Consider the following 17,566-nt stretch of genomic DNA (forward strand, 5'->3'; position numbering starts at 1 on the left):
GGAAACATGAACATATACAGAACACCCAAATATCTGGTAGGGTAAGGGGTTCGGGTACGTCGGCTAGAGAAGATAACAGTTGTAACGGGGTTTTCATTTTCAAAATTTTCGTAGGAAGACGGTTCACCAAATAGACAGATGTAGCAACAACTTCAGGCCAAAGAAATTTCGGAACATTAGAGTCAAAAAAACAGAGCCCGAGTGATTTCCATAATTATTCTGTTTTTCCTTTCGGAAACGCCATTTTGTTCGGGGGTATATGGGTAGGAGGTTTGGTGAACTAACCTTTTATCTATGAAAGAATTTGACATTTCTTTATTGACGAACTCTCGCCCATTGTCAGACCTAAGGAATTTAATGGTTGTCTGAAATTGGGTTTGGATTAGTTTGTAAAAAATGACAAATTTATAATAAACTTCAGATTTGTGTTTTAAAAAATATACCCACGTCATTCTTGAACAATCATCCACAAATAACAAGAAATGTCTAAAACCATGATCACCAGTAACGGGTGCAGTGCCCCAAACATCAGCATGCACCAAAGAAAACAGACTCTTAACCCGAGTTTTAGTAGATTTAAAAGATTGTCTATGGCTTTTCGCCAAAACACAAGATTCACACTCAAAATCCTTGAGGTGGGAAAAATTAGGAAAAAACAAGTTAAAGTAACCAAGAGATAGGTGAGATAAACGTCTGTGCCACAACCAAGCGTCTCGAGTGGCAGATCCGTGAGCCAGCATTGCGGCACTGCCTTGGTGAGAGCCATCTCATCAACATAGTAGAGGTCTTGATGCTCAGTGCCACGCCCAATTATCCTCCTCGTCCTGATATCCTGTAATATACAAAAATTAGGATGCATTAGGAGTGTACAATTTAATTCCTTCGTAATAGACATCAACTTGTGCGATAATTTAGGGACATAGAGACAATTCGACAGTTTTAATGTTGGTGATATCTCTATCGTTCCACTCCCCTCTACCGAAGTCAATTCCCCATCTGCTGTCTGTATCTGACTTTTCATAGTACCACAAAAATTTACAAAATCCCTTTTATCATGTGTTATTGTGTCAGTCGCCCCGCAATCAAAAATCCACCGTTCATCTTTATGACTAGATTTACGTTGCACATTACACGCAATAGGCATATCATGCAATATTTGAAATCTGTTGGGGCTGAAAAAAACATTATCACAATCTGGAGGGTGTTTTTCGGATTATGTAAAATATGGGGGTCAGAATTAGATGTGTGGGGTGCATCACGTAAATAATGCAAAATCGGAGGACTAGGTAACAAAGTATAAGATGGGTAGGGTTTTTGAAACCCTAGCCTAGTACCTCCTTCTACCCCGCCGCTCTCTGCTCCTCCGACCCGTCCGGCGAATGCCGCCTGTCCAACCTCCTCCGCTCGCTTGCCGCCACCGCCGCGTGGAGTGACACCGTCAGCACCCTGTCCACGAGCGGCGCTCTCTATTCTGCCGGTTTCCTCCACTCCGATGGCCAGTTTGGCCTCCCTTTTTGATTCTCGTCCTACCATTCGGGGAATCCGATCAACTTGAAGCAATTTTCTCGGGTATGTTTATTCATCCCTCAGTTTGAGCACCATAACTTCATTTTATCGGGCTTGGTGGCTCCGCGGTGGCCGTTGGTGGTAGTGAGTGGTTGTCCGGGACGGATCGACGTCTGTTGGGTCTGAAATCTGGTGTTTCGGGCTCCAAAACCGAGCCTCACTCCATTTGCTGCAGTGGTTGAGTCGGGACTTGCCAGCGGCATAATCTTTTGCCGTATGGCCTCTCGTTTCACCCAGTCGTATGCAACATCTACCTGAGGCGTTGGAGTTTCTTTGAGGATGTCCCGTCTGGTTCCTTCAAATTGGGCGTTTAATCCCGCCAAGAACTTGTACAATCTCCTTTGATTGATGATGTTTCGATACTCACCAATTCCTTTATCGCAGCAGGTGATGGTTTTGGTTTGACATCGATCAATCTCGATCCAAACCCCGTGCAGGGTCCTCCAGTAGGGTTCCAGATCCGTGTCCCCTTGGACAATCCGGCTGGCTTTGTCCTCCAGATCGTATATCATATACGAATCCGACGTACTCTGATACGTCACGGCCAAGCTATCCCAAATCGCCTTCGCACTTTGGTGGTGTGCGAAATCTGCGACGATTTCGCTCTCCATGTTGTCCACGATCCAGGAGAAGACCACTAAATCGGTCTCCTCCCACTCCAGATATTCTTTGTCGGTTGATTTTGGGGTGGTGATGTGCCGCAATGCCCTTCGGCTCCCAATGGCTACTCTAATTAGCCGAGCCCATAATGCATAGTTTCTTCCATTTAGCTTGAATGCTACTGTAACATTCTTGCTTGCTCTGAGATCACCGGTCTTAACATCTTCTTCGTATGCCATTTCAGGTCTGGTCGTCCGTCGCCGCCTTCTGGTCGTGACAGGTATTCGGGCAATGATGAGGTTATCTTCTGAGCCTTCGATTATTTGGCTCTGATGCCATGTTGACGAATATTTTCATATATTTCTCAAGTATGTAGCAAGGGAGGAAAATACACGCCTAAATAGGCATAGAGAATATTTACATATGGTATGATTTGCTATGATTTACCCTAGCTACAAATCCGGAAAGAATCACTCCTAATTGATTTCATGATCTTTTCATAATTTCCCTTGATTTCTTCCTTGATTTCTAACAGTCACAACATATAGTAATAATTTTTTATCTTTCCAATCTCTTCTTATGCACATATCTATAATGTTTTTAATAATTAAAATAAAATAATCAATTATTTATTATACCCCAAACAGAAAATTCCGGATCCGCCACTGCGGCAGGGTGACAACTTGAAGTGAGAGTGAACCATCATTATCCAGCTTATCATCAAATTTCGATATAACACTAAATGACTTCCCCATCGGTCCATCAGAGGTACTTTTGTTTTCTTTCTTCGAGCTTAATAATCTTGTCCAGACATGTCGTGACTCGTTCGTGATATCTTCAATATAGGCTGGCGTGGGTTCAGTTGCAACTGATCATAAATCCAGCAATCTATTTGATCTGCCTTATGATTCCGACATGGAATCTCCAAATATGGTACGTCTTTCTTAATTATGATACATCTTCCTGGTATGAATACACACAGTTAGAATTGTGAATCCACTAACTTTTGTGGTACACTTGGTGCATTTTGTATGGTTGGTTTATTAGAGGCATTTCATAAATTTCGAAATTACCATTCTGTTCATGTATCTTGATATATCCAATTTACCTCAAATATTTAGCTCTTAGTTTGTGTACTATAAGAGCATTAGCAATGGGGTGCCCTTAGGCGCGCCCTATGCATCGCCACGTCATCATTTTTATCCTCCTACCCCCCACCTGCAATGAGGCGCCCTAAGACGCCTATTCATTTTCTTTTATTTGAATATTAAAATAACTACAAAAATTGGAAAAAAATTTCATTTCATTTATAAAAATGAATACATTATAATACTAATTAAAAAAATACGCAAACTCAGCAACGACGGTTACGGGCCCACACTTCTTCAATCATGTCGTTCATGAGCTGAGCATGGTCTTGTTGGTTGCGCATTGAGGCCTGTCTAGATAGAACCTCATTGAAGCCCGTCGGTAATCCTCTAGCGGTGGACGCGGTCGCCGTGCCGGACGAGCTAGATGCACCTTCATCATCGTTCCAGTCGGTGATGCTCCCACCTTCATGCTCGACTATCATGTTGTGCATGATTATGCACGCATACATGACATCGGCGATGACTTCCTTCAACCAGAGACGAGCCGGCCCTTTCACTATTGCCCACCGTGCTTGGAGCACACCAAATGCCCGCTCGACATCCTTCTGTGCCGCCTCCTGCTTGTTCGCAAATAAAACCCTCTTCTCACCAATTGGGCAGCTGATCGTCTTCACAAAAACATGCCACCGTGGGTATATGTCATCAGCCAAGTAGTACCCCATGTGGTATTGGCGCCTGTTGGCAATGAACTCGATGGCCGGGCCGTTGCCATTATATTGCTCGGTGAAGAGGGTGAATGAGTAGAGGACGTTGATGTCGTTGTTCAACCCGGCTACACCGAAGTAAGCATGCCAGATCCAGAGCCGATAGTCAGCGACGGCTTCGAGGATCATCGTCGGGTGGCTGCCCTTGTATCCACTAGTGAATTGGCCACTCTACGCCTTTGAACAATTCTTCCACTCCCAGTTCATACAGTCGATGCTCCCTAGCATCCCAAGAAAGCCGTGCACCGTCTCGTGCATCTTCATCAGGCCCTGGCAATCAACAGCAGTCGGCCTGCGCAAATATGTGTCCCCGTAGGCCTCCACAATTCCCCTACAAAATCTCTCCAGGCACTCCCGGCCTGTTGTCTCCCCGACGTGGAGGTACTCGTCGAAAATGTCCGCCGTGGTGCCGTAGGCCAACTGACGGAGTGCAGTCTGCACTTTTGCAACGGTGTAAGGCCGGATCTGCCGACGCCATCTTCCCGATACGTCATGTATTCATCACGTGACTCCAACGTCCGGACAATACTGAGAAAAAGGTAACGCGGCATTCTAAACCGGCGGCAGAAAATAGTCGGGCCCCACCGTGGTTGCTCGGCAAAATAGTCTGCAACCAGACGTTGGTGAGCTGTCGCGTGGTCGCGTCGGACAACCGTCCGACGTCGAATAGGCCTGTGGATCCGCTCCGCCGCCTCCTCACACTGCAGTTCGGCTAAGCATTCCGCCATGGCCTCTTCAACGGCTGCATCTATAAGGCATCCCCGGTCGGACTGCCTTCCTCCGAGGAACTAGTAGTGTCGTCGTCGTGGTTCATTTTGGTATGTAAGAGAGGTAGAAATGTGAGAGATGAGAAAGACGAGATGTTCGTATGAACAAGTGAATGAAAAACGAGGTTTAAATAGACAAGATTCGGGAAAAAAAATCAAAAACGTGTGCCATCGTCTGTGCCTATCGTGTGCGGAGCCCACAATGGTGCCCGATGGCGCGGACGATGGTCTATCGTACGTGCTTCTTCCGCACCCGAAGCTTAGGGCGTGCCATCGTCCGGGCACCCACAATGGAGCCATCGGGCACGCCCAAGGATGATGGCACGCATCGGACGTGCCATCAGGCGCCCCATCGTGGGTGCTATAATGATGTGATGATTTGTATCTAGTCTCAGTTGTGGAACATGAGCTCTTTGCAAGCAGCTCTGCCAAATCTCCAGATGGTAGCCACTTATGATGATGGAGTAAATCAATTATGGTTTCCCCAAAATCTAGTTCTCTCCTTCGTCCCTGGTGGAGTTTCGTTTGACTCATCCAGTGGTAACATTCACCCCTGTTCAAAAATTCTAAAACCCAACTCAGTCCTATTATATCCATCACTCCACACGATGCTTTTCTTGCACAGGCTCTCTGGGATTTATAGCAGGGCAAGCACCAAACACCTCAATAACGTAAGCCCCATCCCCTTTCTTCTTAATCTTGCTGACTGATTCCGTATCTGCTACTCCCCGTACTAAAGTTTTCTTTGCATGTAGTATATCAAGAAAGAGCCACAAAGTTTCTTCGCTTTTCACTATCGTTTTGTTTCTTAGAATTCCGGTCTCATTAGATGGCTCTTGTCTTGCAGGAGTTGTAAAATCATGGATTAAATATGCCCGGTCAATGGATTTTGACCAAACAATAAATGTGACGAGACATTTAATTTTGTGAAATTAAATATTATAACGTCGATCTACATTTTACGTAGATAAATGTAGTATATTCACTTTCTCTAATTCGATTTTTGGTGAGTGAGAAATAGTGGATTAAAGTTGGGCATAATTAGCTTTTAATTAAAGCTTGAAGTTTGAGCTTAGGGAATAATTAACTAGTGTTAATTATCCCACATAGGAGAAGTAACACATCTTTTAATGTGTTTAAATTAAGTGACTTTATGTTACTTAATAATTATAGTGGATCAAGATGGGTGAAAGAGCCCACACGCGCGCCGCCGCCGCCCGCCTGCTCGAGCCTGCGGTCGCGGTCCGCGGGCCCAGGGCCGGGCCCGATCCCGACTTGGACTTGGACTTGGATCTTGGTCTTTGGGTGGTCTTTGGGGCTTGGTGCTTGGGCTTGTCCCTGGCCCAAACTTAATCTTTTTAGACCACCGTTGAGTCAGTAATCCAAGTGGCTTGACACATCGTCAAGCGTTGCACAGTCAAAGCTGCCACGTGAGAAACACACGCTCCACACACGAAAGGCACACTCCTGCCACAAGCTTGTAACCGACGACGGTTACGAATGAGCCATGATGAGCCTTAATGGCTTGGTTGACCCTGCATGGTGGCTTGGCCTATAAATAGGCTAGCCATTACACACACAGAAACATCACAAGCATATTTCCTCTCTGCATAAGTCTTTTTGAAGCTCTGCCCTCTTCCTCTTCCAGTTCGCCGGAGCTCGTTCCAACTGCGGTGTTGCAACGAACGAGACGTAGCCGTTTTATCTTTAGGGACGACACGCCAAAACCGAGAACCCTACCGGAGCATATCTCGTCTTGCGGAAAGAGGTCTTCCTCGACTCGGCTAAGTTCATCTTTACAATTTCGAATTTCCACTGTAATTTTCGTTTCTGCTTTATTTCTCTTCTCTAGGGTTGTATTACGCCCGGTTGGTGTTTTTTATAGCTATATCTCCAACAATCGCAAGACGAGATATACACTACAGAAGACCTTAGACTTTCAGAAAACGAATTAAAAAATTTTCGAAACTTAAACCTTTGCTAGAAATGTCGACCAACGTCAACACCACCGCTGCCACCACTCCGGCCACTGCCGCATCCACTGTTCCGGCCACCAACGCCGCCGTCACACTTCCCACTCCATCCACCGGTGCATCTGTCAATGCATCCACCATCTCGATGATGCCGATTCCTGGCTTCCCAGCCGCGTCATCAACTGTCCCATGGGTTTGGGACAACCCTTTTGGGGCGTCCACTGGTTCCACCTTTGGTGGTTCGGTTGGTTCCACTTTTAGTGATTCCTTCGGATCCTTTAATGGATCGAGTGTTGGTGCCTTCGGGCTCAATACTAGTGTTGGATCTTTCGGGATCAACATGAATGTGGGGTCACTATGCCCAACACGAACATGGGGGGTTCTATGCCCAACCCAACTGTTGGCTCCTACGGGGGCAACGGGATAGGCTCCTTCCATGGGGTCAATCTGGCACCAATGGCACCAAGAATGATGCCACCCACCGAGAAGCCGCCAAAGTTTGGAGGTTCGGACTTCAAAAGGTGGCACCAAAAGATGTTGTTCTACCTGACAACATTGGACGTCGTGAACTTTCTCACAGAAGACGAGCCGCCCGCTCCAAGTGACCAAGAGACGAACATCGAGGTCATGGCCCACTATGATGCATGGCACAGAGGAGATTACCTTTGTAAAAACTTTATTCTAAATGCTTTAAATGATAGTTTATACAATGTATACTCAGTTGTAAACACCTCTAGGCAAGTGTGGGAAAACCTAGAGAGAAAGTACCGTAGTGATAATGCTGGAAACAAAAAGTTTGTAATAGCTAAGTTCCTTGACTACAAAATGGTCGATACAATGGAACAAGTTCAGGAGTTTCAAATGATCATCCATGAACTTGCTGCCGAAGGAATGGCGTTGCCCGACCACTTTACAACGGGCACGACCATTGAGAAGTTTCCACCTAGCTGGAGGGACTTCAAAAGCTACCTCAAGCACAAGTGAAACGAGATGACTTTTGAAGACTTGATCGTAAAGCTACGCATTGAGGCAGACGTGCGGAAAAACGATCAAAAGTCTAAGGGCACTCTGGATGTAAAAGCCAACTTGTTGGAGCGGGGCGGTCCCTCCAACAAACGCCCTCGCCCAAATCGTCCAAGTGACAAAGGGAAGGGAAAGCAGCCTACAAAGAAGTTTGAAGGCGACTGCTACAAATGTGGCAAAGCGGGCCACCTTGCAAAGGACTGCCGCAGCAAGAAGAAAAAGTCGGTTGCCCACGTCATTGAGAAGGAGTTCAAGGACTGGGATGAAAGCGACCTCATCGCCGTAGTCACCGAAGAAGTCAACCTTGTTAACAACAAGGGTGGCTGGTATATTGATACCGACGCTACTGCACATGTTTGTGCAGATAGGAGTATGTTCTCCACCTACAACAACGTTGAAGGGAGAAAGATTAACATGGGGAATCAAGCTTCGTCTGAAGTCCTCGGAGTTGGTGATGTAGTCCTCAAGATGACGTCTGGCATCTCAATCACCTTGAAGGATGCGCTGCACGTTCCGGACATCCGAAAGAACCTAGTTTCAGGATCAATACTAGTGAATAAGGGTTTTAAACTTGTATTTGAATCCAATAGGTTTGCATTGTATATGTTTGAGAAGTCACTCGGAAAAGGTTATGTAACCGACAGACTTTTCAAGCTTAGTGTAGCAACACTTCGTGTTCCAAAGCCATTGGCTAATAAGAATGAAGCATCTACTTCTTCCTACTTGACTGAGTGTACAAATTTGTGGCACTGCAGATTGGGACATGTAAGTTCAAATGCCATTAAAAGACTAGTAAATCTAGAGTCAATAAAGGCAAATGAAGTTTAGACTAAAGATAAATGTGAAATTTGTATTGAAGCCAAAATGGCCAAGTTACCGTTTCATTCAGTAGAAAGAAACACGAAACCCCTTGAACTAATCCACACGGATGTGTGTGATTTAAAGATGGTGCAAACTAGAGGTGGTAAAAAATACTTTATCACTTTCATAGATGATTGCACAAGGTATTGCTACATTTATCTTTTAAGAAGTAAAGATGAAGCAATAGAAGCGTTCAAAAATTATAAGAACGAAGTTGAGAATCAACTTGGTTGTAAAATCAAAACGATTCGAAGCGATAGAGGAGGCGAATATGTAGCCCCGTTTGAGGAGTTATGCAACGCAAGTGGTATAATTCATCAAACAACTGCTCCATATTCACCTCAATCTAATGGTGTTGCAGAACGCAAAAATCGAACTCTAAAAGAGATGATGAATGCACTGCTACTCAGTTCAGGATTACCACATAACATGTGGGGGAAGCTGTTTTGACAGCTAACTATATCTTGTTTAAAATTCCACTAAAAGGTAAGGATATCACTCCCTACGAGTTGTGGAAAGAAAGGAAGCCATCCTACAAATACCTCAAAGTGTGGGGGTGTTTGGCAAAGGTAATGGTTCCTCCGCCCAAAGAAGTTACAATCGGACCTAAAACGGTTGATTGCATCTTCATTGAATATGCACTTAACAGTAGTGCATATAGATTTGTTGTTCATAAGTCTGAAATATCGACTGTGACTGTTGGAATAACAATTGAATCAAGAAATGTTGTATTTCTTGAAAATACATTTCCTTGTAAAAATCAAGAGAATGTAGCATCTAATTCTAAAGCAAGAATTGAGGATGAAATAACAAGCTCTAAGTCATTAGATAAAGAGCCCAAATCTCGCAAGCGTGCTAGGCCTGATCCAAATGAGGCAGTAACGAGACGAGGCAATAGGGTTAGAACACCAAAATCTTTTGGTCCCGACTACATTGCCTTCATGTTGGATGAAGAAGCAACGTCTTTGAAAGTAGCCTATGCAGGCCCAGACGGGATGCATTGGAGAGAAGCTGTTCAAAGCGAAATTGACTCAATTTTGATAAACCACACTTAGGTGTTGGTTAATCTTCCCGAAGGTGCTAAACCTCTAGGATGTAAATGGGTCCTTAAAAGGAAATTTAAGGCCGATGGAACAGTTGATAAATATAAAGCCCGACTAGTAGTCAAGGGTTTTAAACAAAAGGAAGGACATGACTTCTTTGATACGTACTCACCTGTAACGAGAATCACTTCTATAAGAGTGCTTCTCGCAATTGCTGCATTGCACAATCTTGAGATTCACCAAATGGACGTAAAAACTGCGTTTCTAAATGGTGAACTCGAGGATGAGATCTATATGGAACAACCTGAAGGTTTTGTAGTACCTGGACAAGAAAATAAGGTCTGCAAACTGGTTAAGTCCTTATATGGATTAAAACAAGCGCCGCTCCAATGGCACTTAAAATTTGATAATGTAATGTTATCAAATGGATTTAAAATCAACGAGTGTGACAAGTGTGTCTATATTATGAATACTAATAACGGATATGTTATAGTATGTCTCTACGTTGATGACATGTTAATCATGTGCAGTAGTACCCGAATGATTAACGAAACTAAAGCCATGTTGAAAAGAAATTTTGACATGAAGGATATGGGTCTAGCCGATGAAATTCTTGGAATGAAGATTCTAAGAACATCCGAGAGAATCACCTTAACACAATCTCACTATGTGGAGAAAGTGCTAAAAAGATTCAATGCTTATGACAACACGCCAGCTAAGACGCCTATAGGGCTAAATGTTCACCTTAGCAAGAACAAGGCGAACCTGTCGCACAAGAAGATTATGCGAAGGCTATCGGGTGCATTATGTACTTGACTAATTGTACGAGACCCGATATTGCTTGCGCCATGAATAAGCTAGCACGCTACACGAGTAATCCAAGCAAAGAGCATTAGAAAGCTCTTGTAAGGGTTTTGAGATACTTAAAACATACTCAAAATCATGGGCTGCATTTTGCAAGATACGCCCCGGTACTTGAAGGGTACTGTGATGCAAACTGGATATCCGATAATAAAGACTCACTTTCCACTAGTGGATATATCTTTACCATTGGGGGTGTTGTTGTCTCGTGGAAATCCACGAAACAGACCTGTATAGCCCGATCAACCATGGAATCCGAATTCATAGCTTTAGACAAAGCTGGTGAGGAAGCCAAGTGGCTTAAGAATTTCCTCGAGGACATTCCATGTTGGTCTAAACCTGTACCTCCGGTGATGATTCACTGTGATAGCCAAGCCGCTATTGGAAGGGCGAATAATGGCTTGTACAACGGGAAGTCTCGACACATTCGTCGACGACATAACACCGTGAGACTCTTGATCACAACTGGCGTGATTACAATTGACTATGTGAAGTCAATAGATAATCTAGCGGATCCGCTAACTAAAGGGTTAAACCGTGATCAAATGAATAAGTTGCTAGAGGGAATGGGCTTGAAATCCACAAACTAACGAATTGTCATAGTGGTAACCCAACCATGATGACTGGAGATCCCAAGAACTTGGTTCAAAGGGACAACTAAGCTATGAGAGTTCATGAGAAACACTCAACTATATCTATTCCCTAGAGAGCAATAGAGTGTTGGAGAACTTGCCTAGTGGTAAAGGCTAAGTCTATGACTTTTAATGGTTCTTAAGGATCTCAAAGAGATGGAGTTCTCAAAGAGACCAAGTATGGCAAGGTACTTGACTAAGAATCATCTATGTAAGTGCGAAGTGTGGTCGCTTCATAAAACGCACTTATGAATCCAAAGTCGTGTCCAAGACCGCAATGGACACAAAACGTAAGAACGAATGAGGTTGAGGTGTTTAAGCGTTAACACCATTGTCTCGGTGCACGCCGTGGGGGATTAGTTCAAAGCATCGCGCTACTAAGCCGTCTGTGTATCCGATGGTGTCGACTGTGGAGGGTTCAAAGCCAACAACTACCTATCCTTATGCTTATATATCTCTCGAGGGTTGAGTTTGTGTCTGCATGCATATGCATTTGGCTATTTCCACTCATGTGGGGGATTGTAAAATCATGGATTAAATATGCCCGGTCAATGGATTTTGACCAAACAATAAATGTGACGAGAAATTTAATTTTGTGAAATTAAATGATATAGCGTCGATCTACATTTTACGTAGATAAATGTAGTATATTCATTTTCTCTAATCCGATTTCCGGTGAGTGAGAAATAGTGGATTAAAGTTGGGCATAATTAGCTTTTAATTAAAGCTTGAAGTTTGAGCTTATGGAATAATTAACTAGTGTTAATTATCCCACATTGGAGAAGTAACACATCTTTTAATGTGTTTAAATTAAGTGACTTTATGTTACTTAATAATTATAGTGGATCAAGATGGGTGAAAGAGCTCACACGCACGCACACGTGCGCGCTGCCGCCGCCGCCCGCCCGAGCCCGTGGTCGCGGGCCCGATCTCGATCTCGATCTTGGATGCGGGCCCGATCCCGATCTCGATCTTGGACATGGGTTGTATTATGCTCGGTTAGTGTTTTTTATATCTATATCTCTAATAGGAGTATCCATAGCTGATTTTCGTATCAAGTTAATCTGCAGTAGAACATCAAAGAGGCGTATGCTCTCTAATTGTAGATGCTTTGCTCTAGCATGGTTGTTAAACAAGATTGTGACTCTTTTTTAATCTATTTTCCCACTTGTTGAGTGTAAGAATATTATAGATTTTCTCATTTAATTTCTTTCTAAATATGAAAACTAGATAAATTGAACATGAAAGATTATTTTAATAAGATAAGAGAAAATAAGCAAATTGTAAATTTCCCAATAAAGTAACTGTGTACTAGTCTTCTTTCCAACCCCTACGGTGTGACAAAAACCTCTGCATTTTTAATTCAATCCGCCACAGATTTCCCCTTCAGTTCGCCCCCAACTCGGCTCGCCCTCGCCGATCTCCGACACCGGAAATGGAGAGCGGAAGCGTTCTGGAAACTATCGGTCAAGAGATCATCGGCGTGATGGCGCCTGTCTCCGTATGCATGCTCCTCGTCGTCCTCCTCGTCTATACGGTCTACAATCCCTCCTCCTCCGCCGCCTCCGCCACCACCATCCGCACCGCCGCCAATTTGGTCTACATGGAGTCCCCGACCGATTCCACCGTGCAGAAGCTCGAGGGGGCAATCCTCAACGCCGTCGTCTTCGTCGTCATCATAACCCTAGTCACCTTCCTCCTAGTCCTCCTCTACTACTACCGCTTCAACAATTTCCTCCTCTACTACACCCGATTCTCCGTCTTCATGATCTTCTCCGCCATGGGCAGCTCAATTCTCATCTCCATCGTCCAGAGATTCAACATCCCCATCGATGCTGCTACATTCTACATTCTATTGTTCAATTTCACCATATTGGGCACGATTTCCGTGTTCTCGGATGGGATTCCTATAATTGTGAAGCAAAGCACTATGGTTGTGTTGGGGATTATTGTGGCGGCGTGGTTTTCGCGGCTGCCGGAGTGGACGACGTGGATTGTGCTGGTGGCGCTGGCATTGTACGATTTGGCCGCCGTCTTGGCTCCAGGCGGGCCGCTGAAGCTATTGGTGGAGCTTGCATCTAGCCGGGATGAGGAATTGCCGGCATTGGTATACGAGTGTAGGCCAAATGTAGGGAGGAATTCTGGAGCTAGGGTTTCGAATTTAGGGCTTTTCGTAGCAGCAGGGGTTGGTATGAGTAGTGATAACCATAATGGCTCTGTAGAGTTACAAGATTTATTGAGGAATGGGGAAAGGGGCACTGCAATGGAGATTCTGCAAGGGGAGGATTTGGTCATTCCCATTGATGAAAATGATAGGGCTAGTGGGGGTGAGATTGAGGAAGTGAGGGAAGAAGCAGGGGAGATGGCACCATTGATGGGAGATGGCAGTTCAACTGAAAGGGGTAGTAGTAATTCCGGTCGAGTGGACAACAGTAGGTTGTCGCGAAGAACTGAGAGAGAAGGGATTGAAATGGAGGACTTCAATCCGAGGGGGATAAAGCTTGGCATGGGGGATTTCATCTTCTACAGCGTGCTTGTGGGAAGGGCTGCAATGTATGATCTGATGACGGTGTATGCTTGTTATCTCGCAATCATATCAGGACTTGGATGCACGCTCATATTGCTGGCCGTCTGTCGTCAAGCATTGCCAGCGCTTCCTATTTCGATTACTTTGGGGGTTATCTTTTACTTCTTGACCAGACTGTTCATGGAGCCGTTTGTTGTCGGGGCTTCTACCAATTTGATGATGTTCTGATACTGTGAGTTACAAAACTTTGCTGATGATTCTAGGAGCATGAGTAACTTTCATGAATTCAATGCCTTTCACAGGATGCTTCTGCCCGAATAGTTCTTGCAATTACAGGTCTGATCCATTCATTGATTCTGAAAATCTTTGTTGATAGCTTTAATGATGTATGTCTTGAAACTGTAATCAGATACTAGATCAGTGAATATAGCTCATTGCTTACCAGCATAATTTTGTCTCTGTTATTTACTTCACTGTTGGTGATTTTATGGTCAATTGAAAGAATGAAATTGGGACTCTGGGAGCTGTAATTTGAGAATGCACAATACTTGTATGGAAACTAGAGTAGTTCAAGCTTATGAGGCTTAAACTTATGCTATTATGCTGAGAAGGGCACTCTAGGTTCAAATCGAGTTCGAGCCCTTACACTTATAATACACCAACGACGAATATAAGTATTTAGTGAGATGAACAATGCCAGTTCCTAGTGCAACATTTTAGATGCATTGCTTGCAAGTCACCTATGTTCACTAAAAGTGATTCCTTTTTCTATACTTTTAGCTGGCAGTAACGCATCTGTAGAAAGAGCAACGAACATTAGCATCCTGCTTCAAGAAACTGTAAAATCATGATGGTTGCATCATAAGGAACATAAGTGAAACCATTGATGCAAATAGAGAAACGGTGAGACCAAACCCCAAACATTATTTTATTACCATACAAAGCATTCTAGTGGTCATTCCTTCATGTAACTGACCAGCATAGTATCCTCTTACACTTTTGAATCAGTAAAATCCAAACCTCGACCTAAACAGAATATCCATGACATTATACACTTTGCGGTTAGCCAAAAAAGGTGAGAAGTATGTGGTCACCAATGTCTCTTACTGCTGCGTTTCATTTCCTTCTGATTTATTTTCTTGTGCTTTATCGTCATCGAGCTTGCTTGCATCACCAACGTTTTCAGTTTGTTTGGACTCCTCGGAAAATAATTGACCAACCTTAACATACTTCTCCATGAACTTGTATTCCCAGTCTTGGAGAACCTCCAGCTCTGAATCACTCATATTCCCAGTAAGGTCTTTGGGGTCGAATGACATGAGAGCCAAGGCTCTGCTTGCATCCCTACCCGCAAACAGTGCATCCTGCATTAACACCGAAGGGAGGAAAATCAAAATTATTACCCTCAAATTCAGATTATGTGGTATTTGAGAACATAGCAAAATCCCTAAATTACAATTACCAAATTGGATGAAGTGCAATTGTGAAGAGAAAACTTTGGCAATCCCCAAATTAAAAAATAGGGAAAGGGAAATAGATTGACCTAGAACGGGAGACATCGTAGATCTGTCCTTTTATAGCCATGAGGAAGGGGTTGTTGGGATCGGAGCCATCGTATGCTCTCAAATCAATCCTCTTCGGTGACATCGCCCATCTGCAATTTCGTTCGCCCTTTTGACGGCGGCGTAAAACATGCCGGACACCACTTTGAAAGTATAGTGAAGAACGCCGTCGGTGACAGCCCCGTCTAGCTGTTGATCGCCTCCGTTACTGTCTGCCACACTGCCGCCATGGTTATGGGTAGCTGCTTGGTTGGTGAAGTAAGAGTGTCCACTATAAGGCGGCAGACACCCCAATAGCTCCGCCCCAGTTTTTGTCCACAGCCCTAAAATTATTATCTACGGCCCTAAAATTATTATCTACTGCCCTAAAAATTTGTTTTCGCCACTATGGTGGATACTTCCAATAGCCTCAATCTTTTTTCCATTTATGCTAATTCAATTATAATTAAATTTATCGGAGTATACGTAATTAGAAGAAAACGGTTATACACGCCGCATCCTCGTGGGCGGCCTGGTGTTGCACTTGTTGAATCAGAGAATTTCACACGTCTTTCCACAAATTGTCCATTTCAGACCACAAATTCTAGTCAGAGAAAGTTTGAGTGATGAAGAGTTGGAATGGTGTGAAAATAATGAATGGAATTGGGTGTATGTATAGGTGAATTAAATTGAATTAAAAAAAATTCGCCGTCCACCGGCGAGCCGGGCACCGCCCTACTATAGCCGTCACGCCTATTCGCCGCGTCCGCCCCGGACCGGCGCGTCCTCGCCCCGAAGACGCCGATTGATCGTCCGCCCCGAAAATTTCGTCCGCCTCGGGGCGGACGTGCTCCCCACTATGGATAGCCCCGAGATCGCCCCAGTCGGGGCTATAGCCGCACCAGGCTTATAGTGGATACCCTAATGTTCATCTTAAGAGCATCCTCATTCGTGCTCTTATGTGGGTCCGGATCCACTTTTATTACTTTTTTACTCCCTGCTTTTATGCAAGAGCACAACACCCCATCCACACCCACATCCATGCTCTTCTGCAAGGACATTCTCAAGGGTCCCACCATTCTATTATTCAATTTAAATAAAAACATTTCCACAATATTAAAATGCATTAAAAATACCCGTAATACTATTACAAATTACAAAAAAATTAAAATTACATAATTAAAATCCTAAAAATTAAAAATTACATAATTAAATTCATAAAATTAAAAAAACCCGCTACTCGTGGCCGAATTTCGCCCAAATGTGTTTGATTAGGTCTTCTTGTAGCTCAGTGTGGGTTCGGGTATCGCGCATTGTGTTTCTTGTTTCGATCCTCTTGCCCACCGTCGTATGCACACCTCGGCGTGGGGGAGACCTCGCGATTGAGCTTCTGGCTTCATCCTCGTTGTAAAAGTTAGCCACCCTCGGTCCTTCGTCAGCTATAATCATGTTGTGCAAGATAATACACGTGTACATGATGTCGGCAATATTCTTAACGTACCACAGCCGAGACGGGGCCTTCACAATGTTGAATTGGCCTTGAAGGACCCCAAAAGCTCTTTCGACGTCTTTCCGAGCAGACTCTTGACGCTGCGCAAAAAGAACCTTTCTCGGGTCTTGCAGATTGCTGAACGTCTTCACGAAAGTCGACCACCTTGGGTAGATACCATCGGCGAGATAGTAACCCATGTGGTATGCATTTCCGTTGACGGTGAAGTCGATCGCCGGTGCTACACCATTCAAAACATCATTGAAGAGTGGTGAAGAATAGAGCATGTTCAAGTCGTTGTTGGGCCGCCGCCTTTGTGGCCGCTTAAGTGTTGCCCCCTCCAAGCAGTCGGACAATTCTTCCACTTCCAATGCATGCAGTCAATGCTGCCAAGCATACCGGGAAAACCGTGGGCTGTTTCGTGAAGACGAAGCAATCGTTGACAATCATCGGTGGTGGGTACCCGGAGGAATTCCTCACCGAAAGCAGAACGAACGCCGTCGCAAAAAATTTTAAGGCATAAGATTCCAGTTGACTCACCGACATGCAAATACTCGTCAAAGAGGTCAGTTGTTTGCTCAGTAGCAAGTTGTTGGATGGCACAAGTACACTTCTGCAACGCCGATAGACTTTGTCAACCGTTTGCGTCTCTACTTGATTAAAAGTATTCAACATGGGCGGACAATGTGTTGACAATACGCATAAACAACCGTTTTGACATGCGAAAACGGCGCCGAAAGTAATCTTCCGGAAACCGCGGCTGGTCGGAAAAATACTCGGCAACGAGCCTTTCGTTGGCTCCCTCCCGGTCACGAGGGATGTAGCGGC

The 17,566-nt window shown here is 44.3% G+C and overlaps 1 protein-coding gene and 1 pseudogene across 1 annotated transcript; one reads left to right on the forward strand and one right to left on the reverse strand.

The window, feature by feature from the left end:
- The first annotated feature begins 12,498 nt into the window (after window positions 1-12,498).
- LOC121797651 (presenilin-like protein At1g08700) lies at window positions 12,499-14,223 on the forward strand. The gene has a single exon (XM_042196289.1). It carries the CDS (start codon window positions 12,617-12,619, stop codon window positions 13,934-13,936), a length of 1,320 nt encoding a protein of 439 aa, XP_042052223.1. The 5' UTR covers window positions 12,499-12,616; the 3' UTR covers window positions 13,937-14,223.
- Window positions 14,224-14,811: 588 nt separating this feature from the next.
- On the reverse strand, window positions 14,812-15,500 carry LOC121800525 (annotated as a pseudogene).
- Window positions 15,501-17,566: the final 2,066 nt, after the last annotated feature.

This window comes from Salvia splendens, chromosome 4 (assembly GCF_004379255.2).
Source record: "Salvia splendens isolate huo1 chromosome 4, SspV2, whole genome shotgun sequence".
NCBI classification, from domain to species: domain Eukaryota; kingdom Viridiplantae; phylum Streptophyta; class Magnoliopsida; order Lamiales; family Lamiaceae; genus Salvia; species Salvia splendens.

Bases quoted from the DNA above. Each gene is read 5' to 3' on its own strand.
- LOC121797651 (XM_042196289.1), top strand. From the start codon at position 12,617: ATGGAGAGCGGAAGCGTTCTGGAAACTATCGGTCAAGAGATCATCGGC.